The following is a 27,016-nucleotide window of genomic DNA, read 5'->3' on the forward strand; positions in this document are numbered from 1 at the left end:
AGATTAACAGCTGCTTTCATCTCTTCCAGTGCATTTTTTCGCTCTGTTCCTCAGACACCGCTTCCAGGTATTCTGCTACGCGTCTCTCGAAAGGCTGCAATAGCTGGAATAAGTTCACACTCTCAATACAAATGTTGAACTCCGATTCACCCACCATCCCTCCCACGTCTTGCCTTGAAAAACTCAGGAAGGCTGTTCTGCTCCGCAAGAGAAGAACTGTTGGCATTGAGTCATCGCTGACTGAGTGACGTTCCCCCCGTCTACCGTCCTGAACAGCACACAGCGGAGACGGATATTTGAGAGACAAATGAGGACTATTAGTAGCATGAAATGCCCCCCTGATCAAATAGAATGTCCTCTTAGATTAATACACAACGCCATATCCGAATTGAGAATAACTTAGGAGAATGATGAGTGTGGGAGAGACAAACAGAGAGAAGGAAAGCCATCTCCCCTCCTCTTCTTCATTAATCACTTTCTGCCTCGGTGAGACACCTAGCGATTATTTATTTGCACTTCTCCACACAGAGGCTATCACAACAAACAGGCCCGCAGGCTGCTGAGAACATTTGGGAGTGATTAATCAGCGGGCCGTTCAGAGAGAGAGAGAGACAGAACGCAGGGGGAGGGGAGTTCTAACACGTGTTTCTTAATCTCTCATCTATATTCAAGTCAATGGGCAACCTAAGAAAAACTAAGAGGGCGTCCAAGTCAGGTGAAATGAGCTGACCGAGTCACAGAGATGACCACGATAGCAGCTCTGGGAATAGACGACGGAGTGACACGTCGTGAGAGAGAAGGAAGACACAATTATTTGGATCAATAAACACATCACAGATGTATGCAGGGAAAAGGGGAATGCTCATGGAACTGCGTGAGGAGAGACGTTAGTGACTACAACCGCACTATTCAAGTTAAGCAGTTTATCCTGTATCACACACACTCATAAAAGTCAACCACAGACATAACGCACACAGCGTATGGGGATAATGGGATTTCCAGCACACTGCAGCTGGCTCTCTCGCGCTGGGTCGTGAACCGATTACAGGCTATAATCCTCCCCATTTAAGACGCTGTGCATGGGGAAGGCAGGGACGGAAACACAGAGGGGATCGATCAGCTACTTTAAGTTCGATACAGTATGGTTTTGCACGCGTCCGAAAAGAAAAGGTCGAGGGCGTAATATCCTACATAATAACTCTTAATCTTTACTAATTCTCAAGTCAGAAGCGCATTGTGGTTCAAACATAATGGGGAGTGTGCACTAGAAGCACCATCATGTTCCCCCGGTGTCTTAATATGGATCATTATGTATTTATTGCAGCAGTCAACAGTTAAGTCAAAGGTTACTTTTACACAGATAATAAACTCAACAATACACAGTATGTTTCATTAGCCTCATCAGTGTTATAACTCCTTTTTTTTAATTCCCCACAATTGTCATTTGGCTTTCAAAGCCCCAGCAGCCGGGCTACCTCTCTATGGAGATAAAAAAAAGAAAAGAAAAGAAAAGAAAGAAGGCAGTGTGATGATGCTGAAAGGTTTCAGCTGATGAGGTAAACGCTAAACCACCTGTCCTGACAATGGTCCTCAGCGGTAACACGACCTCCGTCCTTAAGAAGCTGGGCCCTTCCCATCGACAAACAGGACGTTTATACGTGTGTCTGAAAATCCTACGCATGCTGTTCGGGGAAATCAACCTACAACCAGTGATTAGGCCGCTATTAGTTATTCATGTTGAATAGAAGGCCACGGTGACGCTGAGGAGCAGTGATGCTTGAGAAGCCCCACCAGGAGCCATCTTTGTTTCTCTGGATTGTGAGACATAAAAAAGGCAGCTCGTGGGAGCAGAGGCCACAGGCTCTATTCTGCATCTGCACACAATGGGTCATAAAACTCCTCAACGAGCATTCCCCGCCACCAGCTATTGCAATTCCCTCTTTCTTATTCCACAACACTCTCACACTGCGCCTCAACCACAATGCACATGTGACTCAATTGTAATGGCAAAGAAAACAGACTCCATTTGCATGACACCTTTCGCTGAGGGACACTAAAGAGGTTTAGATGGCATCCCTCTGCCCCCACAGGCCCGATGCCTAATATCCATTAGCCGGGACGGGGGTTAGAGAATTGAGCAGAGTCGAGCGAGATAACCAAAACACTAATGTGCTGATCATGGAGCCCCGTGGGCAACTATCAGAGCCGTTATGCAGTTGGGGAATGCCCGACGTGGGAAGGCAAAACAGAGCAGGAAATAGATTAATGCTGAGGGCGTGACTTCTCCTTCCCACGTTCAACTAGTCGCACACAACCTAGCCTTTCTGATCATCCTCACCGGCATGCCGAGAGACAAAAGGCAGCCCTATGTTAGGGGACAAGCCTACAGGACAGAGGTCTGTGCTTCACATCCTCTCATTTCTCTCCTCATGAAAGGAATCTGTCAGGAGTGGATGGCGGTGTGTTCCCCTCTCCCCTACAGGGCTTAGCACACGTGGACCCAGGGTGAATGCACAGGCTTGAGTCAGCGCTTCATCTCTTTGTTTGTCAGGCCCTCCCTCCACTGCCCCCCACCCCCCTGTAGGCTATATGAGTGGGCCAGACAGACTTCCTGACTCAGGGATTTATTTTTGGGGGGGGGGGGGGAACAGGGAAAAGGACTCAGAGGTTATCCCTCACGCAGGCTGAGACAAACGCTCTGCTTTTTTTTTTTTTTAACTTTCCTCTATCACTGGAGCTGTTTGCCATTCGTGATGACGGGCACAACAGATTCTACGCTGCCTATGCCACAACAGTGCCCATCACCCTGGTGCTGCAGGGGCACAGCGCTATCACGGCCATGTTATCGTATCCGGGGGGGGGGGGGGGGGGGAGAGAGAGAAGTGACACGCACCCGAAAAAAGACGCACGGAGAATCCGCCACAGGCAGAGTGCTACTTCAGCTGTGCCGCAAATTATTCTGAGCACCAATTTTGTGAAGAGCAACACACAGAATCCCAATAAGAATGTCTCATGCAGTATTCAGTATATACTCCTGTGCAGCACACATTATAGAGAGAGTCACTCAGACTGTCTGGACATGGTCTTTCCTGTAACAATACAGATTAAATGTGTATCTCTACTGTATCTCAGAGGAAAAAAATATGTTTGTTACGCAACAATCGTGGAGGATTATGAGTCAGATGGAGGATGAGGAGAAGCGTGAGGGTGGTGGGATGCATCTACCTGCTGTAGATCCCTGAGGCCGCATGGCCGGGATGGATCTCCATCAACACCTCAGCCTTTGACGGCGCCCGACAGGCCTCGGATAGATTCACACCTGAGCTCATCTACAGGCTGCAGCCCCCTCCGCGGCCTCAGCTGGTGCTGCCACTGTGTCTGCCGCTGCACTGAGGCAGCCATTAGTCCCATCAGCCTGATTATGGCAGGGAAATGCCAGCTGGTGTTTTATCCAAGAGTACACAAAGACAAATACCACAGAGCAGCTCAAGCATCCCAGCTACCACCCACTCAATACTTCTGATGAGCCATTCGCTGCCCCGGGCATGTGTTGCTCAGATTCAACAGATTGATAGGAATCAATCCTCCTTGTGTCAGGCTCCTGGAGGTAGAGGTATAGTATTAACATTTCAGCTCCACTGTGGCCGTTTCCTCAAAATGGAGCCAGCAATTTCAGCGGTATGTTTTCTGCCATGCTATACATTCTGCTCACACTCTCGCTTTGGTGGAGGAATCCATCTCGCTGTGGCTTGACAACAAAACCATTACCCTCTCACCTCCAGGGAGAAAGTCAGTCCGGCTCCAACTGCACAAAAAAAAACTGCACATTCCACAGACAGAAAGATAAAGAGAGAAAAGACAACAGACAATGCGGCTCGAAACAAAACCCGACACACCAGACATATTTGGCTGCATGTATCACGCAAACACGTATCCATGTGAGCTCAGTGTTGTCTGTGCACAACAGAACTTACTTGACTCCCATGGCAGTGAATGCAATGCCCTTCTCCAAAGACCTCCTGATTGTGACGCTGTCAGAATGGAAGCATGAGCCCGAGCACGCCTTCTGAGTGACAACACTTTTAGAAGCACACTCGTCCCAGGCAGGCAGCTATACCGTCCTGCTCTGTATCTTTATCCCCCGGCCATGTGGGCCAGACCCACTGTGCTCAGCAGACCCCTCTCTGCTCCACACAACATGTCCTGCCTATTTGTCAGTGATGGAGATCCCTGCTGTCAATCACAGCACAGCACAGCCAACCAAACACTTTACTGCGCTGCTTAGTCTGCTTCAAAGCCTCTCTGTGTGGATGACCCCTACTGTGAAAGAGTTGGAACTACTGTATTTTCCCCCCCCAGCAACGAATGCTTGCATCGCATATACAAACAAACAGGATGGACTCAGGGGCCAAGTTTCTCATGGAAACTGCATAAACAATCAAACCATAAACTGATTGAACAATGGACCTCAGCAAAGCCAACATGCGTTGTTTAGAAGGAGAACAAGCACTTGTGGTCCAGCAGTGCTTCCTCTTAGCAACACGCAGGACTCATTAGAGAGAAGTAAATTACAGTCCAGTGGAGTAGAGTGGGCCATTTCAACTTCCTGATTTCCAATCCCCATTTTTTGAAAGACTGTCACATTTTATTCCCCCATGCTAATGACCCGTTTCTATGGTTACTCAGAGCAAGGCTGGGGGATGAAGGGCAGCGCGAGTGTTGCTGACACAAAGAAAGGGTCTTGTGTGTGCGCAGGAGAACAGAGGCTGAATAATGGTCCTTGCTGCCACAATTACAGGAGGATTCCTTGTGCACAATCACAGTCATTACTGCACAAACACTCACCTGGGCAGCAGCTGCAGGGCGGCGATGGACGACCATAAAAACCACATCCTCCCCGACACTCCTCCAGGGCAGCATTCCAGCAAACAGCTGTCCGCCCTGCCCCCCTGCAACGGCCCGCCCGCCAGCCTCTGTGCCACCTCTGAAGTCTCTGAATCTCTACCAACTAGTTGTCTCTCCAAGGTCCTCTACACTCCTCTATTCATTACCTCCATGTATCTTTAGAGTGAGTAAATCATAACTCTCCCGAGTGTAATTAGTGCGAAGTAGCAAACGAATGAGGGACTAGCTTCCCTCCAAACAAACATAAACAAGGGACCACCTATAGACCATGGAAAACTGTCTCATGCTGATTTTGCAGAAAGGAGCACAGCGAGATAAGTAGACTGCAAAGTGAGCAGCCGACTCCTCTCAGCGGTGTGCCCCGAGAAGTCCCCCGGGCCCGCTGGGTAATAAACACACCGTCACAATCAGCAGGTGTTAATGGAACAGAAAGATGGGTAGAAAGGATCCGCAAAGGCGGCGGTTAGCCACACCGTCTAGCCCCCGCTGTGAGCTCCGCCTGGTTTCATTACACAACGCTGTGTCAATACACTAATCATATGCTCCGTCACAAGGCAATCAGTGCTTAACGTGCTAGTCAGCTGAACACATGGCTCTATAGTCATTACCCCACCGCCCCACACACACACACACACACACACATAATGATATGCACACATGCACACACACACACACACACACACACACACACCATCCGGTCAGAGTTTGACCCTTGACTCTTCCTGTCTCCCTGCGACTGTATAGTCCGTCTAATTGCCAATTGGTCATTACTGACCCCGGAGGTTATCTCGTTGCTTTTCAACGATTACCAGAGACAGGAAGCAGGATGACGGAACCATTTAATAACTGGACTTTCAAAAGTGCCTCAATAGATACATTTGTTGTGTGATCTAAGACATTTTTTTTCTGAAAATAGAAGCGTCACATGATACAATTCATGAACAGACTTCTGTGAGAAACAGAACATGACAGTGAGATCACATTCTTAGTCATCACTAAGAGTAATGTGTTCTCTTGAATTAAGAACTACTTCTTTCAAATGAATCATACGGTCTCACTAGTTGCCATACGATATGTTTCAGGGAATATCTAAATGTTGCGTTTGACAGACAAAACTATATCGTGAAATGAATGCATTACCTTAATACGAAGAATCGGAGGAATTCAGTGATTCGTTAATCTGTGGGTCCTTCAACACTGAGTAATCCAAACACTCTGTATGTTCAGTTATAACAATAACTTAACGCTTTTACCTTATTTGGAAGGAATTTGAAAAGAAAATTATTTGACGGCACAAGTAAGTACTTCAGGGGCACTGATTATATTGTGAGGGGACACATTACTGATTTGTGCAAAAAATGACTCTGACCTGCTGGCCTCTGTGTTTATCAATTTAACATTTAAACTGAAATGATTTCTCAAGTCGGCGGACATCTTATATGGAACAAATTAAAAGCCTTTCTGTAACAGGTTGAACGGTTGACTTATTTCTGCAATGAAAAAAATTATTAAACGGCGAATCGCTTCTGTTCACTGCGCTCTTCCTTTCTCCCAGCAGCAGAAAAAGCTAAAGCAGCTAGACTCCAGCTAATTGCGTTCTAATTAAAATTTCATCTCGGAGTGGAACGGTGTTAGTGAATGTCAGACAAGTGTCTGAGGAGCGCTCTCCACTCCATTGGGGTAGAAACCGCTGTTTGGTTATTCTGCTCCCGCATCCTGGAGCTCCCAGGATTTACACATGCATCCCACTAATTGTATCTTTGGAGAACAAAAAGGAATACCAATCAGATATGAGTTTTCAATCAAGTCTAGGGCCTTTCTTTTTGTTTAAGCGCTACCAACAAAAGAAGGAAAGCTGTTGATTGATTCAATTTGTCTTCACTCAATCAGCGGCGATATTCAAAAACAAAGACAACAACAAGATGATGATGATGATGATGATATTGCTGTTGCAGGAGACAGCTGCAGAGGGTCAGGGGAAGGGTGTGTGCTTCAAATCAAGCACGGTGCATCTCCACCACCCTTTTTTTCTGCGTGTGCAGAATGGAACGCTGTTCAAAGCTGGCTCGTCGTCACCGTGTTTCTCCGGGCCAAGTAAAACACCACATTCTTGGCAGCAAATTATCTTTAGGATGAAATGAGAGGTGAAACCTTTTACTGAGCTTCCCCACCAGGACCTGCTGCAGAGGGAAAAACAAAGTCCACCTCCCTCTTTAGCCTGCACTTAGCCCACACTGGCTGGCCAGACATGGCTCCCTACAGAATGCTACTCTTTTAGAGCTCAGGTCCAAAGAAAACATAAGAACTAATAAAACGGTGTCGGGAATTAACCCTGTCAGGGCCACACCTCTCCTCTCTGTTGTTCGGGACTTCTGCTCTTGTGACAGGAAGTGGTAAGCACAGGAAGTTGCATATTTAGTGGAGGATCTGGAATGTCCTCTTAGCCAAAGGAGAGGCCTCGTGGTCCCACTGATATACTCCGATCCTGTGAAAACTGGCAAGACAAACTCCATTTGGGGTGCTTGGAGAAAAAAAAGCGAAGCTCCACAGTGATCCCCCATGGGCTTCCTGTCACACTCCACATGTCCCTTCACCTCCTGTGGTGCAGAGTTTCAATGGTCCTATGCATCATTCTTAGCCAGCTTCCATTTGGCCGACATTCATTATGGCGTAGCACTCCTCGGAGAGAGGAGAGCAGGGAATGTATGCGCTGACCAGCCTGCCAGGGAATCTATCAATGACAATATAGCACATTGCACCAGCCATCCACCCGCCTGAAGAGGGTGAAGCATTCTCCGGGGCAACAACGACACCAGAGCCAAGCAGTGCTGAAAAAGCCTCGCTGCTCAGCCTGAGAAACGCGGCGACCAAATGGATTCACCGAAACACTAAATTATTGTCCCGCAAAAGCTGCAAAATCTGAAGAGCTGTTTTAAGGAGAAGGAACAAAAGAACAATAAAAAAAAATAATTACACATTAAATAACTCAGGACAGCGCTCGGCTTTAACCTAAGCCCCTTCGTGAGAAACACTCGCTTTTTATATCGAATTATGTAATTCTATTATCCATTCATGGGCAGTGGTGCCTGCAACTGAAGGCTCATTTAGTCCCAGGATGGTGTGTATCCCAAGGCAATGCTATAACTCAACCATGGCAAGAACAACATCTCCATAGAATAGGTGCCCCACATGGAAGTTAACACCATGAACCACAACCTTCGACAGACATTTGAAGGCGAGTCTGTGCATATCTCCTAGTCAGCTTTCTTGTTGTACACCTACACACACACACACACACACACACACACACACACACACACACACACACACACACACACACACACACACACACACACACACACACACACACAGGAGCCTGAATGCATGCAGGCGTGTGTGTGCACACAAGCTCACAAAAACACTAAACACTTCATTTAGCACCGCAAAAAAGCTCGATCAAATCTCTGAATGTTTTGACAGCGATTTGACGGAGCGGGAGGGGGGATGGGTGGGCTTACCTAATGAAGAAGGAGGCTGCTGCAGATGCGGACGGAGAGGGGGAGCTGGATGTATTGGTGACAGGTGCCGCGAGTCCCGGTTGGCTGGAGCTCCTCAGTCGGCAGGGCGTCAGGGTGCTGGTGGTCACGGTGGTGACCGGGGCCTCCGGGGCTGCGACATCCTTGCCTGCTTCCCCCGTCAATCCCTGAGCCTGTTGACGCACAGATACGGAGATAAGACCACAACCATCACTTACACGTTTTAGTGCTCCTGCCCACCTTCCTTCCACTCCATTTACTCTCCCTGTGCCACAGATGGACAGGCAGCTGCTGCAGCCAGCACCGGTTAGCAAGAGTCAGCAGTATCCACAGCAGAGAGCTCCCTACAGAACAGCGAGGATGCTGCACCATTCATTGATTCTGGCAACACTCTGGAGGTTGCTCTGGCTGTAGACTACTGTAATTAAGCGATAACCCACATTTAATTAGTAATTAATTCACACGCGATTTACTTCTCTCTGCACCTGATTATATCTATACCTCCATGGCTAATTTGGCACTTTGCAGGCTGAGTTCGACTTGGACTATCTGAGAGCGAGTGGTTTCAAAAAGGGACTTAACAGCATCAACAACGATCGGAGAAATGTGATTCGTTCCATAAATGTTTTTTACGAGATATCGAAACTGTGCCTGCGTGGGCACACCCTGCTCTGGAAGCTTGGTAGTTGAACTGGAAACAGACGTGAGCTGCATTTGTTTCAGCCCTTGGTTCTCTGGTAGCTAATGCCAAAGCGACTCTGGATACACCACCTGTAAGTCTTCATATGTGTTACACATGTGCTGCAGCAGGCCTTCTTATGGCGTAAAAAGGTTTTAACACAGACCGTCGTACACTAAGCCTAGCCCTCTGTTTCTGGTGTAGCTTATTGGAGATGAAGCATAAAGGCTCGGCTGGAGCTCGGGAGCCTGCAGTGGTTCACTGATTGCTCACAGTCCAACTGAAGGAGTGCAGAGAGCTAATTATATAAGCCAAAGTCAACTCAGAGACTATGCTTCAGCTGGAGCCCCCATACTGACAAAAGGTTAATCCTCACCGGAGCCGCTAGTTTATCCTGCGAGACAATGATCAATAGCAGCTGACAAGAACCGGTTCTGTGTTGTTGTTTTTTTCAGCATCAGAAATTAAATAAATAAAAAGGCCAAAGTTTCCCTAAAAACATTTATAACACCGACACATGAACGTTGTGTAATCAGCAACGACCTTGTATTGAGCACAACGCAGCGCTGTGCCATTTGACAGGTTATGTATTATAAACACAGTTCAGGCCCTCTGCATATACAACTAAAATAAAATTCTTTACAATCTTTTTCATGGAGGTGTCTGGCTTTCTATTATCTGTCATTTGTCAACAGGCTGACAGCTGCACTATTTATATGCCAAGCCTGACATGTGAATGCAATACATCACAACGTGAGGACATACTTACATTCTGATATTCACATGAGAGGCTTGGCCATTGCTCTGCAAACTGCCTGCCACTGTGAGAAGAGGGGAACTTTCTTCCCCTCAGAAAAGCTTCACTGACTATTTGACAAACGATGGACCTACAGTGCACACACACACACACACACACACACACACACACACACACACACACACACACGCACGAATTCCCACTTTTCCATTTCTTCCCTTTGAGCTTGTTATCAGAGTTAAGAATCCTCGTCTTTAGAGGTCTGGTCTCGCTCTCTTGAGACTTCATCGTGGATGTTTAAGTCTGATATCAAGCTGCGGTATGTGAAGTTATGACTTGAGAAGTACACCACGCAAAAAAAACCAGTGGCTGCAAACTGAAACGAGCCTAAATGCAGATCCTCAAGCAGACGCCAGAGCGGAAAAGCCTTCATACCGTGCTGGTGTCGGTGACAGGCTGGGAACTCCCATTACACTTTGGCACGAAAGACTAGAGCACTTCACACGCAGCCGTACAGGAAGCCGCTGTGTGTAGCTCATCAAATCTGTCACTGATTGAGTCGGAGTAGTGTCGGCTTTTAAATCAAATCAGCAGCACATTTTCAGGAGCATTCAGGGACAGCTGTTCGTAGCTGGGGTGTGGGCTCAAAATTGATAACTGCCAAATCACACACACACACACATATGTGTAGGTGGACACAACCGTGAGCTCATCACAGTGCCCATCACAAAGTAGTGCCCTCGGTATTAAGACTGGGGACTTAAACCCCTCAGCCGAGCTGCTCTCTGCAGCCTTGGACCTGGACTGGCCCTGATTCTGACTGAAAAGAACAATCTATCCCCTGGTCAGGTAATTAGGCCGTGTCAGTGGAGCCATGTGTGCTCGCCCGTTTATATCGAGAGCCAGTAATGAGCTGGCCTTCCGCTCTTTAACCCCCGGCTCTCCCTGATCCCTTTTTTCTTGGTTTACCACTGGAAAGAAAAGGCAGAAAAGGGAGGGGGTAGGAGACAAAGCGAGAGAGAGAGAGAGAGAGAGATTTGAACATAATGGAGAGAGTCGAAAGAGAGAAAAAAGGGGTTTGGGAGAGCGCTTCCTGTGAAGTCTGAAGTGAACAGCATATAGGCCGGCACCCTATCGGCAGACCGTCTCCTCCTCCTCCGCCGCTGAGAGCACCAGGACTCCCCTGTGACCTTTGATCCCCGCGGTCAACAGACAATCACTGAAGTGAAATGGGCCTTGTGTTAATCTGACTGTCGTGCTTGGCTGGCCTCTGTAACCAACAAGAGTCCATCTGAGGTGAAAACCGACTTCTAACAATACCGGAGACCTATCGTGTGAGAAAAGGACAGAAAATGTCCACCGTCTAAAAGCAAATACTATAATTGTCAATTTGGCAAGAATCATCCTTCCCCTTTCCTTCCTGCATCCATTTCTTCTCTTGTCTTCGTTGCCGTCGGTGGCACATGGCCATGCGAGCACAGCTGCACCAAAGAAACAGCAGCCAAGATCATCTGCTGGGCTTCAAATTGGTGGCAGTGGAGCCGGCCGAGGCAGCAGGCGGCCAGTGGGCCAATAACGGAGACCCTCGTGGGTCAAGAGCACTTGGTCTTTGTAGATTAGCGCACATGTGGTTGTGGATTTTACGGGGCAAAGAGAGAATCGCAAATTTGGGTCAGTCAATTTCTTGTTTTTTATAGTATAATAACGCTCCTTGAAATGTGTTTTTCTTGATTATTTAAACTGCTTGAAGCGCTTATTCACACACCAGGAGTTACTTCAGCGATTGTGAAGTTGGAGCTTATCGAAAGTTGGGGTTTTGCATCAGGCTGTCTCAAATCAGTGCATTTTGGTGCCATTTGCCCAGTTCAAGGCAGCTGCTCTGATATGAACCAGTGTTAAAGAAGCCCAGTCCTGTACTCTATCTAATGTAACATCACAGAGAAGTCTGTTGAACGAGCGCTCGTTTATTCCCTTCAGTGTGGAACAACGGAAAGAGAGTCCAGTTCTTTCCACCGACATTAAACGCACCCGTTGTAGACTTATATACCTGAGCCCAGGACATTAATACAGCGCCACCCAATGCATACACTGAGAAATACAGTCGTATTTACACCATATTTGGCTCTAACAACCAGTGTCAGTCAAGTACAAAGAGGGAGCCAGATAGCTTCAATTCCAACGACTACAAACATCATTCCAGATGTTAACCAGAGCCTTTTCCCAAATGGGAGATTCAAGGTGCCCTATAATGGGCTGTGTGTGGGAGCGCCCCGGGCTCCCTGGTCGACAGGATTTATGTCGGTCTCCCGCATGCACACACGTCCATCTCTGCTTCTTTGTCTGAAGATCACTGCATGCTTTTTTTCCCCACAGAAAAACCAAGAGGGACTCATGAATAAAGCTTGTGCCTTTCGGCACAGCGTAACTCCCAATCCTCGTGAGTGTGTGTGAGTGTGTGTGGATTTTTTGTCTCTCTGAAGGATGTGGTTTTAATGAAAGAAACAAGCTAAGGGAAAATAACACGCATTTCTGCTGTGTCTATAACTTCATGTCCTGAAGGGACATTTCTCTCTGTCCAAGGATGGACTCAGCCTCAGCTATGTGGCATTGAGCGACTCATTCCGGCTCCAAGGGCCACTAATTGCTTTTAGACACATAGACGGAGAACACAAGTCAGCCTGTCCCTCCCGTGCCAGGCCGTTGGATTTGACCTACATTGTGTACATGCAGTTAAAAGCTTCTGATGGCCTCCCATAAACCATGTCTGAAGGCACTTGTTGACATTAAAGGGGGGAGTGAAAATCTGTCTTCAATTGTGAAGCAGAAAGGAGGAACACTGCCAAGACCCGTAACAGACCGCAGTTAACATCAGTTAGAAAAAAAAAAAAAGGTGAAATCACAGTCTACATACTGTATCTGTTAGGGATATTAAAGAGCAAAGACTAGATGATGATAGCACATGCTGTTTGGTATGCACACCGAGTCTGCCTGGTGAAGAATGCTACAAAGGTTTGTCAATCAGGTCTGAGACCAGATGTCCCCGTCAACGCAGGAAGAGACATCCGCAGAAAGCTTGGTATCAGCAGACCAGCCGTCATTGCTTCACGGTGTTAAAAGAACGCACACTGTTGACTCCAAAACGTGTAAATGAGCAAAGACACTATCTATAGTCGTAAACCAGATGCAGGACGATGAGTTCCATGACGCCAAGGAGCAAAACTCAGGACTTTTCCAAGACATCAAACAAAGCGCAGACTAGCGCTTATCCAACGTGACAGAAGAGTTACGGCGACGCTGCGGGGTGGTCATTTGAAATGCCCTTGAGGAGAAGGTCAGCAGATTAGTGTTGCTGTGACCTCTGACCTCAGATCACTCAGACTCCTTGACTACTGAGGAATGAGAGGTCAGCACTCCTGCAGAGCTCCGACTCACACATTTTCTTGCCGGGCTTCATCTCCTCTACAAGGTCCGAAAAATGTAACGTTTTAGGAAAAAGAAAATGTTTCAAAGTATTTCATTGATACATTTTCATTGATTCAGGTTGATTACGTGGAATATGTATCATCCCTTTTCCTCATGATTGAATTCGAATACATTTCAAGCACATGATGGTCTTGTGGCTCCTTTACATGACCGATTATTGTCTGCTATTTGACCCTTTAAGAGTTTAATCTCATTCTACTGCACTAGATTAAAGATGAGAATGTATGAAATGTAGTATAAAAGTTTAAAAACCATACCATAGGCTGAGGGATGAAGTTGTTGACCCTGGAGATGCTCCACACGCCCTCGAGGTACTGCTGTGCCTGAATGGTGACGGAGCCCAGGGATCCGCTGATCTGCCCTCCTGCCACAGTCACCTGGACACTCGTCTTAGGCCCCGAGGAGACAGAGGGGCTCTGCGACCAGCCCGGTACCCTGTGCCGCTCCCCCAAGGGAAGGACCGAGTGAGCGGCCGGTTGGCCTTTGGACAGCTGTTTTGCATGGACACTGGAGGACGACACGGTGAATCTAGCAGGCCGCGGTAAAAAGGAGGCAGTGGGCGGGGCTGCCATGTCTGAGCTGAGGGTGAGGATGGGAGCGTGGAGCGTCTGCAAGGCCTCCTGCCTCAGTTGGTGGAGAGGTGTGGAGCACACCTGGCAACAGCTAACACCAGCTTCATGGCTCCCGGGTCTTTGGAGCTGCTCGAACAGGAAGGTTGCATATCCAGGATCCTGCAGAGTAAACACAAACAAGAGAGGGGCTTTAACACAACTCTGTGTCTAACTGGATCTCGAGCATATCTCACTATCTGTTCTTTCTGAAAGGATTTCCTGTTTGTTGTTCACATTTTTCTGGAGCGTCAGCGGTCTGCTAGCAGTGTGGTCCCCCGGCTGCCCTCCGGGGACCCTCACACCCCTGCTTTAAAACACTTCCTCTTTCGGGGACGGTTGTTTGTTTAGACTTCAGATGCTTTTGCCTGCATGCAATTTAAGACTGCGGATCAGGTTCACCAGGCATGTGCTCATTTCACAGCGTCCGCCGAGGGAGCCGAGACCAAACAATCCCAAACATGAGGAGACAACTCTGAAATAAGGCTCGGAGAGATTACTTGAAGAGACATTCCTAACAAACAAACCAAAAAAAAAACAACAACAGCAAGCGGAATGTGTGAAGCCTTAGAAATAACAAGACCGAGCAGATTTCCGCTTATTGCTGCTTTTAGTGACGGTGTCCAGTGGAGTTTTGTCCTTTCACTTCATCTCCAAGAAGGCTCCCTAGGGTTCCAGTCTCTGCTTGGGAGGAATGAGAAAACAAAACAACAGCTGAGGGGGATCTAGTGCCTAAAACCATACAATTTACATATGATAAGTGTCCCAGCATGAAAACATATGATAAGCCACCAAATGTGACAATAACCACCTCCTCCAGGAAGCACACTGAGCTATCAATGAACTATTCAAATCCTAAGTGAGGGTGGAACATAACTTTTTTCTGTGTTTTCAGGAAACAAACACAAACACAAACACACACAAACACAGACAGTCAACACAGTCTCTTAAGAGGCATAAAGGGGCACTAGGCTTCTGCCCTGTGGAGTCGTGGCTTAAGACAGGAGCCCACAGCCCGTGCATAAATGTTTATGAGGCCTTTGCTCCGTGGAACCTCCGAGGTGATCAGGAGGAGTGAAGCAGCGGAGAAACAGCAATCCTATGCCCTAATGTAGTGCCACTTAATACAGCTAACCCAATAGACCCAGAGACCAAAGAGGCAGGCTGAGGGACTCTAAATCTCCTCCCCATGAAAGCAGCTCAATACGAAGACTTTGAGATGACCTTTCTCAGCAAACACCCAGCAGAATTAATAGTGTGATCACGCAGCCTTATAGAAAGTGGACATGTATCATCTGCGCATTGGTCCTTATTTTCAAAAATCCACGGAATTATACTCAATGACGGATCAGCATAATCTCCACATCATCACTTTACTTAAAAGTGAAATCATGCGGAGGACTGTAAGTCCCGGCCTGATGCAGAATGAGTGCTTCCGGTAAACGGTTTAGTGTACCAGCTACTTACTTCCACGCATAGGAAGGCAGGGACAGGACGCAAGCACATCTGAGAAATATGTGGAAAAATCCCATAAATCTCACAACGAAGACGATGGGCTGACGACTGTCTGATGGTAGATCAGTGTGGTGAATGTCGATGCTATAGTGAGGAATGGATTTAAAATGTAAGAAGCTTATAATAGAAATATAAAGCTACGATTTAGGGATTTAAAAAAAAAAAGAAAACGATCCTGGCATGTGAACAATCTCTACTTTAACGCTCGGGCAGGATATTTATGCACGAGACGGGAGACGGGACAGTTCCTCTGAAATAAGATGAAAGAGTCTATGACAAATTGGAGCTGGAGAAAACACCGCTGGCTGCTATTTGTCTCGTCTGGCTTCATGTACGTGCTCTCAAGACAGGAAATTGAAGTAAAGTCATAAGCAGTCGACTCCGCCCCTTCCATCACCCCTCACCCTTTGCCCCCCGACCACCTCTTACCCACCTCGGGGCACCGGTAGATGGAAGAAATCAATTTCTCTCTCTCTCTCTCTCTCTCTCTCTCTCTCTCTCTCTCTCTCTCTCTCTCTCTCTCTCTCTCTCTCTCTCGCTCTCTCGCTCTCTCCATGCATTGTTAGGTGTTGATTTAGGGGAGCTAATAAAAAGACACACAAAGCTGAGCCCATCTGCTATTCAGTTAGGATTGTGGAGGTTAGAGAGCGGGGCTTCTCCTGTAAAGCTGTCTGTGAGCTTTATGCCCTGCGGAGTGAATAAAGGGTCAGGGCCGCAAGGCTTATGGCGATGATGACGCCGATGATGAGGATGCGGAGGAGAACGAGGTGGATGCGATGAAACTGAAGGCCGCAGAATCCATCTCTGATGTGGCGCATGAAAGGCGGAGAAGAGCATATCATACAAGGACATCGAGATCGGTAGATATTTCACAGATCGCTCAGACAATAAAAAAAAAATATAGATCTAACACAGTTAAAGCTTGGAAAGATACCGTGTAGCTACAAGCTCAAACAGTTCACTCTTATGTTTGTGCCATCACGTTTCACATCAGAGCTTGTGCATAAACATACAACATATGATGCATGGGTGCGCCCAACCCCCAAACTCATATCGTTTCTTTTATCAACCATATAATCTATTACTGACAGGTGCAAGTGGGTGTGAAGAGCAGCACTGCTCAGGAGAAGTACGTAATGCACGGCATCAACACGAGCCACACGTTCAAAGCATTCCCGAGAGAGGCGTGGAGCTACTTCAGGCCTCCGACTCCTCGGCCATTGTTCTGTACGAGTGGGAGACGGTTCTGGTTTTTGCAACCCGAGGGTTTTATCCGTAGAGAGACTCAAACTGCACAGAGCGAGGATGAGAGGACAGGGAGAGAGAGAGAGAGAGAGAGAGAGAGAGAGAGAGAGGGAGGGAGGTGGGAGGAGGTAGGCCGGGGTTGCGGCCCTTGCCTGGAGGCTCGTGGGTGGTTGTGTTGGTTTACTGCCTGTCAGCACTGATCTTTATTAAACTCTGGGGACAAATGCAGTCAGATGCTATGGCCTTATTATGGAAAGCGCGGTTGTGCCGAGCTCACTGGGGAGAGGAAGCCCTGCCTTTGGAATGAGCCCTTCGCTGCCCTTAGAGACCAAAGTTTGTCTCTGTCCCTCGCACTAACTGTGATGAAAACCAGGGGCAGCAGCAGCAGCAGGAGAGAGAGAGAGAGAGAGAGAGAGAGAGAGAGAGAGAGAGAGAGAGAGAGAGAGAGAGAGAGCCACCCGACTAACTGACTGTCTCTCTGGCTTGATGGAGAGTGTCATCACAGACACCCCATGCCCAGAGGCTGATGGAAACAAGCTCAGCCGTAACCACTTACTGTATGGATGAGGAGACGGGGAGAAAGATGCGCATGATTTCTCTCCCATGCCTCCTTAAGGCACAAACGGCACCGGCGGGCAAAGTCACACGACGGATTCTTCCTCAAATCACACCTCGTTTACCTCGTCCTCGTCAGAACACCTTTTCTCTAAGCAGACAAAGTGGAAATGCCTCCTGACTGTTTCAGCATTCAGCGTGCGATGTGCCTCTGATGTGCAGCGCCAGGCCCGATGCAGCAAGCGGCCTTAAATCAAGGGAAGGTCACGTAGCGATTTGAAATGCATGAGGCTCCCTTGCTAGCCGAGAGACTTTTAGGCACGCTCCATTGAAAGTAAAATACCCTGGAAACCATATTTTCTATGCCAGTAGAGCCCACTGTGACCCACTGCAGCAGTGGCAGAAAGAGAAATGAAGCAAAAATTGTATCAATGTGCATCTATGATGAGAAAAAAAAAAAAAAAAAGAGGAAAATGACAGTGAAAAGTTCTGACATACCGGAGCACGCGGCATGCAGCTCCTGTCTGAACTGTTTTACAGTTGCTGGTACTCTGTAGCATTCTGTCTGAATGTGATTTACTTTCTTATTTCAGACATCAGTCACGGTGCGATTCGCCCAGAATTAGTCCAGAACCCAGCATTGTAGCAAAGTTGACTTTAATATTAAAATGCTCAGTCTTCCTTTCTTTCTTTCTTTCTCCTTCCAGGTTTCCCTTTTATTATTCTAGCAGCATGGAAACATTCCTCCCAGAGAGTCAGTACCACACCACTTTATATCTGTCCTCACTAAACTTCTTGCTCTCACCAGCACCAGTCCTGTTTACACATTACAACTCTCCAGTACTTCCTATGACTGCATTTCTTGTAAAGTCAAGACCACACAGCAGCTGCCAAATGTAATGCCGTTTCAACTCCTGGCTCTCCCTTCCTCTGCTTCCCTGTAAGGAGCCAATCTGTGTTTGCGTGGCGTGAGACAGTGTTGACCCTAACCACACACCGTCTCCATAAGTCTCAAAGGGGATTGCCCCCCCCCCCCCCCATAAACCGCAGGAGCCCTGGCAGTCCAGATCCCGGGGTGAGGACGAGACCTTCCAGCAGGCCTGCTTTCCCACAGGTAGCCCGGCTCGCCCTGACAGCCAAGTCAGGGAGAAAAACGAGCACAGCTGCTGGCCTTGCCCCGGGTGAGCACGGGGCATTAAGGCAGATTACATTCCCAGGATGAAAGTAACACATCCAGCGGTGTAATCCCCTCTCTGCCCCCTGCTCCTTCTCAGCCGTTCCCACCACCTCGACCTTCAGGACCAGCCGACTCGGCTCGGATCCCCCGAAGGAGAAGAGAGGCGGAAGGCCGGCGACTCTGATTAGGTATCAGGTAGGACTTTTAGTGCGGCAGCAGATCTGGGATACAGACCATTAAATTTAACCACTGCCTGCTCGGAGGCAGAGAAGACAATGACTCAGGATGTCACACCGGCGTGCTATTTAACTCTGTGGGAATGCCTTTGGTGGGACACAGAATGGGACGGCTCACCAAATCACATGAAACAGATGTTTGCCCCCGTTTGCTGACTTGACAAGATTAAACAAACCCGTAATAAGACTCCCCCCCCCCTCCCCGCCCCCAAACAAAGCACGCTATCTGCAGCAACACCGTCATTACCTACCACATAATAGTGCCTCAGACAAAAAAAAAAAAAGCATCCGGCGCTATGCACCACTGAATTCATTCATCCTCTATCGCTGTGTGAAAAACTGATTCATTTTTCTGTCAGTCTTTGGGCTTTTTTTTTTTTTTTTATTGGCGCACAATGAGTTTCCATCAAATCATTGCGAAATATCTCTGCTGCTTTTTTTTTTTTTTTTTTTTTTTTTACTGCATTTCTAATGTGAAATGTGGCTTTTGTCTAGCTCTTATCGTATTGTTCAGATAATGCGATAAAGACTCTAAAATGTAGTTTGAGCTTCTGTGAGAGAAATGCTTTTCAGAGGCTTCTCTCCCTGCTCCTCTTCCTCTTGTAAACCTCCTGGTAAAATAAAGTTGAAGCACCGAGAAACGAGCACCAGGCGAGGTCTACTAGATATCCAGTGTCACACCTTTTCACCTCTGACTTTTACAAGATTGCATTTTTCTCAGAGCGATAAGATAGCATTACCAAACTGCTTACTTACAAAGTCAACAACACATTGCGATGAACAAACGTCCCCGTTTTTAGATTACCTTGTTTAGAGGAGTACATCAGATCTTTTGCATCAGCATTCTCTTAGATGAGCAGCCAAGTCTCCCTGCATCAAGCATCTGTTCGCGAGGAGCTCACAGACGTCTGTCTGTCTGCCCTGTGTGATTTAGCCCTTACCTCCCTTTAACTGTCACTGAATGGCTGACAGAAAATGCAAATAGGCTTTTACCCCTCAGTGACACTTTCAACACACGGTAGCCCCACCTGTCCAGAACGTCCCACCGACAAAATCCTCAGACGGTGAACGTTTACAGGGTCGAGCAATATGTGCCGTTAGAAAGAGCACACGAGAATTATGTTTTATAAGATCTGGTGCGACATCTATACTTTTTTTTCCGGGCTTATACTCGCGCTGCGATACAGCCCACTGTATGCCTCCTCTACTCATCCATAAAAACAGATGTCGCTGTCCATCAAAAATGAAAAAGAGGGCCGTAGATCCTGCTGACCCTCAGGTTAAACATAGATAAGAGTCAGATGTAATCACTCAGGAGTCTTTGACAAACCACCCCGCAACCATTAATGACCTCCCGTAATGATGTGTCACCACTCCATATGGTCGACCCATTCATCAGGGCGTGAGTGCTTGAAGCTCCTCTTACTGGAGGCAGAATGACACATACTGTACATGTTTTCATAAAAGGGTGACGATATAAAAAGGTTCAGTAAACCAAGAGGAAGAAACGGATGAATGCATGCATCTGTGTGTGTGTGTGTGTGTGTGTGTGTGTGTGTGTGTGTGTGTGTGTGTCTCTCTCTTTACACCACACCCATCCATCACTCCAGTCTTTCGCCACTTGGCCAGTTAATTACCTTTTCCTGTTCACTCACGCACAAAAAGAAAACAAGCCCCTTTCAGACTGTTTGGACAGACTTCATTCTCCCGCTCCCCCCCCCCTCCCCCTCTCCAACATCTCTCTCTCTCTCTCTCTCTCTCTCTCTCTCTCTCTCTCTCTCTCTCTTTTTTCTGTGGACGCAAGGCAGCCTTTACTGTCTCAGCTTCAGATCCGTCAAGCTTTCATCGGCTTCATCGGCCGGGGTCGGGCCGTTGGGAGGTCCGGCCCGGGCTCACCGGCGGGAGAGTGAGGCCCTTTAGCAACTGCCACAAAGACCTCCACTCAATAAGAAGCAGAGACGGAACAGTCGCTCTGGCTTTCACAGAGAGAACGACATGAATGATCCACCCAAAGTTTTCTCATTAGTGGAAGTAATGCTCAGCTGCATTGCCAGATACACTTCTTTTTTTTTCTTTCCTCCACCTGAAATATCTTCCACTTGTCTGCCCGTACGGTAGCTGCTGTTGAGCCCGTCAGACAGCAGCAGGGCTGTTTGCTATGCTGCTCTCACCGGGGACGCGGTGAGTCGTGTTTATGTACACTTGCACCAACAATTGTGCGCCTCTAATTAGAATGGCTGATTTTTGGCTCGGAGACGCTCTCAAGGTAGTTTCTCTTCCAACCCCACCCCCCAAACCGTGGCTGTGGAAACGAACCAAAAATGAGTACATAATGAAAAATTCAACAGGCAAGCTGGAGAGACGGGAGCCAGGTGTTGCTGTAACCTGCAGGTGAGAGCAAGGACAGAGGAGGGGAAGGAAAGGTGGGGTGAGGGGATGGAGGTTCAAATCGTCTGGCACATTCTCAGAGAGCATGGCTAATGAAAGGCGGAGGTTAGTGGCTGGTCCTCTCCTCTCAATCTGCTATTTTGAGCAAAAAAACACTCCGACCACTGGCATTTAAAAGCAAAATGAAACTTCCCCCACTGTTCCATACGTTTGCAAAAGTCCTCATTAGTGTGCAGCGTGAAACTGAAACGGTATTCGGTATCCATCCACTGGAGCCCGCTGAGAGATCTATTTCTGTCTAAAGAGCCCACTCTAAAAACACTCACTGCCGAATAGAGGATCCTGACACAATAGTTCCCTCCAACAGCTCAAACCACCACTTCACTTGTGTTTCAAACCCCCCATTCAGTCTCCACGCAGTGATGACAGCCACCTGCTTCTCCTCTCTCGGATGCTGTCGCTCCAAGAGAGCTGCGTTCTCTGCCGCTTGTTCTGCGGGAGGGCTTTTTCGTTTGGACTGGGGAAACGGAGCACATCTCGGTTCCCTGCAGTTTATTTACAGAGAAAACAAACTTGCCGCTAAAGCTTATGGCAACTGATCCCCCCCCCCATCGCAGGACTCCCTCAGCCACGCGGTGTGTGAAGTGTGTGAAGTGTGAAAGTGTGCGCGCAAACGGTTAATTATCAGACAAAAATGCAAAGGGAGTTACTCATGCTCAAACAGAAGTAATTGCATACGGTATCTCCAACAACATCCATAATGGGAAAAAAAAAGTCTACGCATCAACAACATGATCAGAATTCATCATTTTTAGATTACTTTTTTTTTGTTCATGCCAAGCAGCACATGAACATATAAGGAGCTCTTAGGCCTCATTCTATAGGACTATTGCGATACTTCATCCCAGACACCTGCGAGCATACTCCCAAGTCATGAAAGTAGAGCGGCAGGGAAAGCGACGACAAGGTGAAGTGTTATTCTCTCCACTCTCCTCTCGGAATGGACGCTGCAGCAATTACGCTGGCGAGCTGCCATGTGGATAAATATTCAAGTTTTCTGTTGCCGCTGGAGGTTCAGTCTCCCTCCCACTCCCTCTCGACACACACACACACACACACACACACACACACGGAGTGACTGTAGATTCGGTTTGTGAAGCCACATAATGAGCCGCTGCAAGTGGTTATTGTTGAGCATGGCACTTTTTCTTTTTTTTTTTTTTCTATTTGGAGGATATCTCAATTTTCACTTATCGGCCCGTGTGCCTGAGCAGGATGCGGGAGCAACCGTGTGACTGATTAGCGACACAAAGCCGTGGGGACTGTACAACGAGCTGAAAGGTTAGTACCCCCACCACCCCCCAAACCCCCCCCCATTTTTGGCTCCTTAACCGTGTTCATACAGCAAAGCGCAAATCATCCTGAGCCAAGGTGAGCTTGTGCTGAGCGTTCCCTATCCCATCCACTCCCAGTCTGCAGAAGCTTTATCTCAGAGAGTGACATGCTTTGTGTCTCACAGAGCTGCTGCGTGTCGGGAGAACAATGGAGCGGCAGAATCAGTCTGGTGCAACAGCCGAGTGTAGGTGAGGCAGAGAGAGAGAGAAGGGGGGGAATACTAATTTATCATGAAAGATGTCATTACCATGCCAATGACTTCTCACAGAACACAATTATCACTAATAATAGAAATTTAAACATCAGCCCAGGGCTTTCAGCCAGAAAGGGCTGCGTTAATGGAAAAACTGTAGTCTGTTTATGAGAACTAGTTGTTGAATGCTGGTGAGAGTACTGCTAGATAAGCACTAACCAGTATCTGGGTTTTGTTTGGGGGTTTTTTTTTTCTCGTTAATTGAGACGTCTAGACGTATTCAATTGAACATCGGCGAGATAAGGAAGTGGGCTGAACTATCTCGGCGGAGAATGGCGCGCGCTAATCCACTCACTGAGTCCGAAGGATTTTCATTCACCGTCCTACAAAATGCTCGGCTTATCAAAATGTTTTCACATGCACATTTTTGACACTTTGTCTTGGAGAAACAATAGCATCCTGAGAATGGCCTCGTGGCCCGCAACAAAAAAAAAAAAAAAAAAAGCAACTCCAAACCATTTCACTTAATATTCAAATGAGTTGGTGAGGAGCGGTCGGGTTGAAAAATGTTCACTTTTTTGAAATTGTTTATGAAGAAATAATATTTGATGAATTAATTCAATTGTGCTTTATTTCATAAATGTTTTCAAATACAACAAAGTTAAATGAAACCGTTTCCTGGCATCACACTGAAACAAGACTAAGTCAGCTGAACGCTAACGTTAGCATGCTAACATGCTCACAGTGGCAATGTTAGCACGTAAAGCAGGTATACCGTCTCCCATGTTTACCATAACATAACATTACAAAGCCCCGTCTGATGGGAATATTATTAGTTTTGCAAGTATTTGGTATTTGGAAATGTTGACCTGCCGATGGTGCTAGAGGAAAAGTCTAGCAGAGGTAACGCTCAAACACGCTGCAGCACACTGGAGAAAGCAGAGCAACTTGTGAAAGCTTTGTGTCTCGTGAACCTGTTTGAACGAGCCTCCTCATGACTAAGAGGTCGGACAAATCACTGACGCACGCTAACTGGAGACCGCCAACCGAACGCAGAACAGGGAAGAAGTTACGAAACCGTCTCTATTCACATGACAGGGACGAGGACATTGCTGCTGTCATTTCCCCATCGCGAAATGAAGAGATAGCCTTGGAGTTGTTGGCAGCTTTGTTGAGTTCCGTCTTGAATTGTGCTCTTCACATTCTTCGGGGGCTTTCTCTCTGCCTGCTTGGTGAGAGATGAGGAATCCGTCGTGATGGAGAGACACGCAGTCTTGAGAGAAATAGAAGGAAGCTGCAGTGTTCAAAGCCACACCGCGAGGACGGATCATGTCAAACAAAGTGAAAATGGAGAGCTTCAGTCTGCAGCGAGATTTATATTTTTGGCTCAAGGGTTTAATGGCGTTCATCCGAGTCCGTCTGTCTACAGGAGCCTTGAGTGATGCGCTTTAACCGCTCTTTAAGAGCATGAGAAACACCCCGTTAAGATCAGTTCAACAACAATAGTCACTCGAGGAGGGAAGCTGTACAGTTTGCAGCAGATGGAGGCAGACTAATGGATCTTTTTCATATGTATGAGTGGAGAATGGAAAGTCGCCTGATACTGTATATCATTAGATTTTTTTATGCATGACTCCAAACGCTTTATTTTCTTTAATTTCATGTGTGAAGTAGACTGAAAGAAGAACAAGCTATTACATCATGTAAGACTGAATCACATGCTACATCTGTGCCTTTTTGAGCCACACACACACACACACACACACACACACACACACACACACGCGCGTACACACATAGTCATATGTAAAGTGGGTCTGGGGATGCAGAAGCATGCCCGGTCCATGCCCTGAGTTTGATTGTGGGACCGAGGGGGTCAAAGGGTAACTAATTGCGCGACTCACGGAGGTCAGCGTCGGTGTGGCCTTCTGCCAAAGCGCGGCAACACCGCATGAAGGTCTGTCAAGAAAGACAAATGAACTCCGACCCCGCCTGCTGATGACAACGACCCCCAGTCAACAAGCACACGCCGTATCTTAATCTGGGTCACGGAGAAAGGAGCAGGACCACTGCTGCCGCTCGAGACGCTACGTGCTGAGGGAAGTATCCCCAATGTTTACCTGTCAGGACTCATGTTCAGTTACTGATCAAATACACACACACACACACACACACACACACACAAACTGAAGCAGTGGTGGTGAATTAAAGCTGAGGTCACTAAGGCCTCGACACAAATTGCTGGGAAAACGAAAAAAAAAGCCTGCTTGGTGCAATCTGGTCAGTCTGACAATAGCATTCTTGTGCGAGCAGCTCTTTCGTTTTTTAGAGACCCCATAAAGAGGTGAAGTTAACTCTGCCTTCGAACTCTTGGAATTCCACACAAGAGTAACTCTCAGTTTTACACAGCGGAGCAGAGAGGGAGATGGCTATCATTTTTCAACAGTCAATAATTAGCCGGCTCCCTAATCAGCTGTTTGTGCAGCGTGCCTGTCCGTGCCTTCTCATTTAGCCCCATCACAGCAGACGCCGGGGCTTTTACCTGCCATGCCATCAGCAGTAACCCGCCTGAACCACATTGATAGCTGACTCTACTGTCTGGAATGTTCTCGCAGTCACGCCCCATAAAAGAGCATTTACCAGGTCTACCGTGTGTGTGTGTGTGTGTGTGTGTGTGTGTGTGTGTGTGTGTGTGTGTGCAATCCTGTTGTAAAGAATGAACAAATATGTGTGATGGATGGATAAAATCACATGACAACTCCAGGCTGGACGGAAAAGGTATTGTGATGGAGGTCCAGGGATCATCCAAAGAAAAGGAGTGTCTCACTTTCATGATTAACAATATGTCAAAAAGGATTTCCCTTCCTAAACAGAGACCACAATCGTGCGAGGCTTGCCGGCCAAAGGGACACGTCCAGATGGGACGTCTCCCTCCGTGTCTCCGCCCGCTGCTCCCGCACTGTTTTGGAGACCAAAAAAATGACCCAGACCTGTGTCAACAGCTGGGGAAAGCATCCCTCGCCGTGCTTTGTGAAAGTGATAAAAATAACACCATGAAGTATCCCGCGGTGGGTTACGCCCTGAACGGGTCTGTTTTTCCTGGCCGGGAGGGTCACTGTCAGGCAGAGCTGGATCTCCAGCCAACGCACATCAAGGCAGCACTTTCCTAACCTCCATTTTCGCCCATGTCTTTTCCTGTTTTGACAGGAAACAGGAGATGATAACATAGTCGCACAAACAAGCAGAGATTGCCTCCGACCTGCTGCCTGGCTGTCCTCGTGTGGCGGTGGACGTCTGTTTTCTTTAGAGGGCCTCGTGTCCAAATATACAAAAAAATAACACACTCACTGTCTTGTACAAACATGGACACCACGCCACTGTGACGCACAGGCATGCACACCTGACACACACACACGACTTACACACCTGTCTTCATGCCAAGCTTGAATAACCCCTCAAGATCCTGGCACAGTGGTGCACTTCCCTCACAGGCTCCCAGCAGCGTGCCAGCACAGCGTCACACAAAGGGACGCAATAAAACAGACCACCAAAGTCACGGACACAAGACTGAAAGAGGGGGGATGAAAGCTTCAGCGGTCGCCATGGGGAACCAAACACACACTGCGGAGGCGAGCGGAGGAGCAATGTCAATATCTGGCGGCGAGAGGAAAGGGCGGGGAGCGCCGCTCGGGCCCCGAGGGAGGTGTGGACGGGCATCGTCTCTTGTCCGAGGCTCTTTTTTGGAATGTGAGCCTTTTATGTTGTCAGGAAGCACACCGTAGTGAGACACAACAAGCGGAGTGACGGGGGCCATTAGAGGGGCTTTGTTGACGGCGAGAGAAGCTCAAAGGAACGGGACGCTTTGATTGCCCCCTCTGATCCCCCACTAGCCTTTTGTTTATGAGCTAATTAAGTATTGTTCAGCTGCCTCAGGAGCCTCGAGCCCTCCATCCCCACAGCGCCACCATGACTTTGAATGGCTACTGTAGGGCTTTTACGGCACCCTCTATAACTTAACAACTCGAGCAGGAATCACTTTCCTAAATGCTTTCCAGCATGGGAACCAACCGCTGCTGGAAATTCTAGATGTGTACGTAAATGCATGAGAACGGGACGTAAAAGAGATCAAAACACACAAATCAGGTTCAGCCGGACAGGTCAAATCCAGTTCAAATGTGGTCTCCAGCAGGCCGCTCCTATGGGAGTTCAAGTGTGCCCCGGTTTCACCCCTCCATTGGACGCCGCAGCCAAAACAGCCTTCGACTCACAAAAGAGATGAAGACATAAATGCCCAGCATGGGATGAGGGGGAGGCCGAGGGGTCAGGGGATGGACAGAAGAGGGA

General features: G+C 47.8%; 1 protein-coding gene across 1 annotated transcript in view; it reads right to left on the reverse strand.

Annotated features, from left to right (window-relative positions):
• The window catches only part of kif26ab (kinesin family member 26Ab), a 65,488-nt gene that overhangs the window by 25,812 nt on the left and 12,660 nt on the right, over window positions 1-27,016 (reverse strand). Inside the window, exons 3-4 of the mRNA XM_068712835.1 lie at window positions 13,618-14,091; window positions 8,424-8,614 (exon numbers count right to left, since the gene is read on the reverse strand). Of these exons, the coding sequence (XP_068568936.1) occupies window positions 8,424-8,614; window positions 13,618-14,091 (665 nt within the window). The remainder of the gene's footprint in view (window positions 1-8,423; window positions 8,615-13,617; window positions 14,092-27,016) is intronic.

The sequence above is a fragment of the Cebidichthys violaceus genome, unplaced genomic scaffold (assembly GCF_023349555.1).
Source record: "Cebidichthys violaceus isolate CVI_PGR_0920_01 unplaced genomic scaffold, fCebVio1.0.p SCAF_177, whole genome shotgun sequence".
Classification (NCBI taxonomy): domain Eukaryota; kingdom Metazoa; phylum Chordata; class Actinopteri; order Perciformes; family Stichaeidae; genus Cebidichthys; species Cebidichthys violaceus.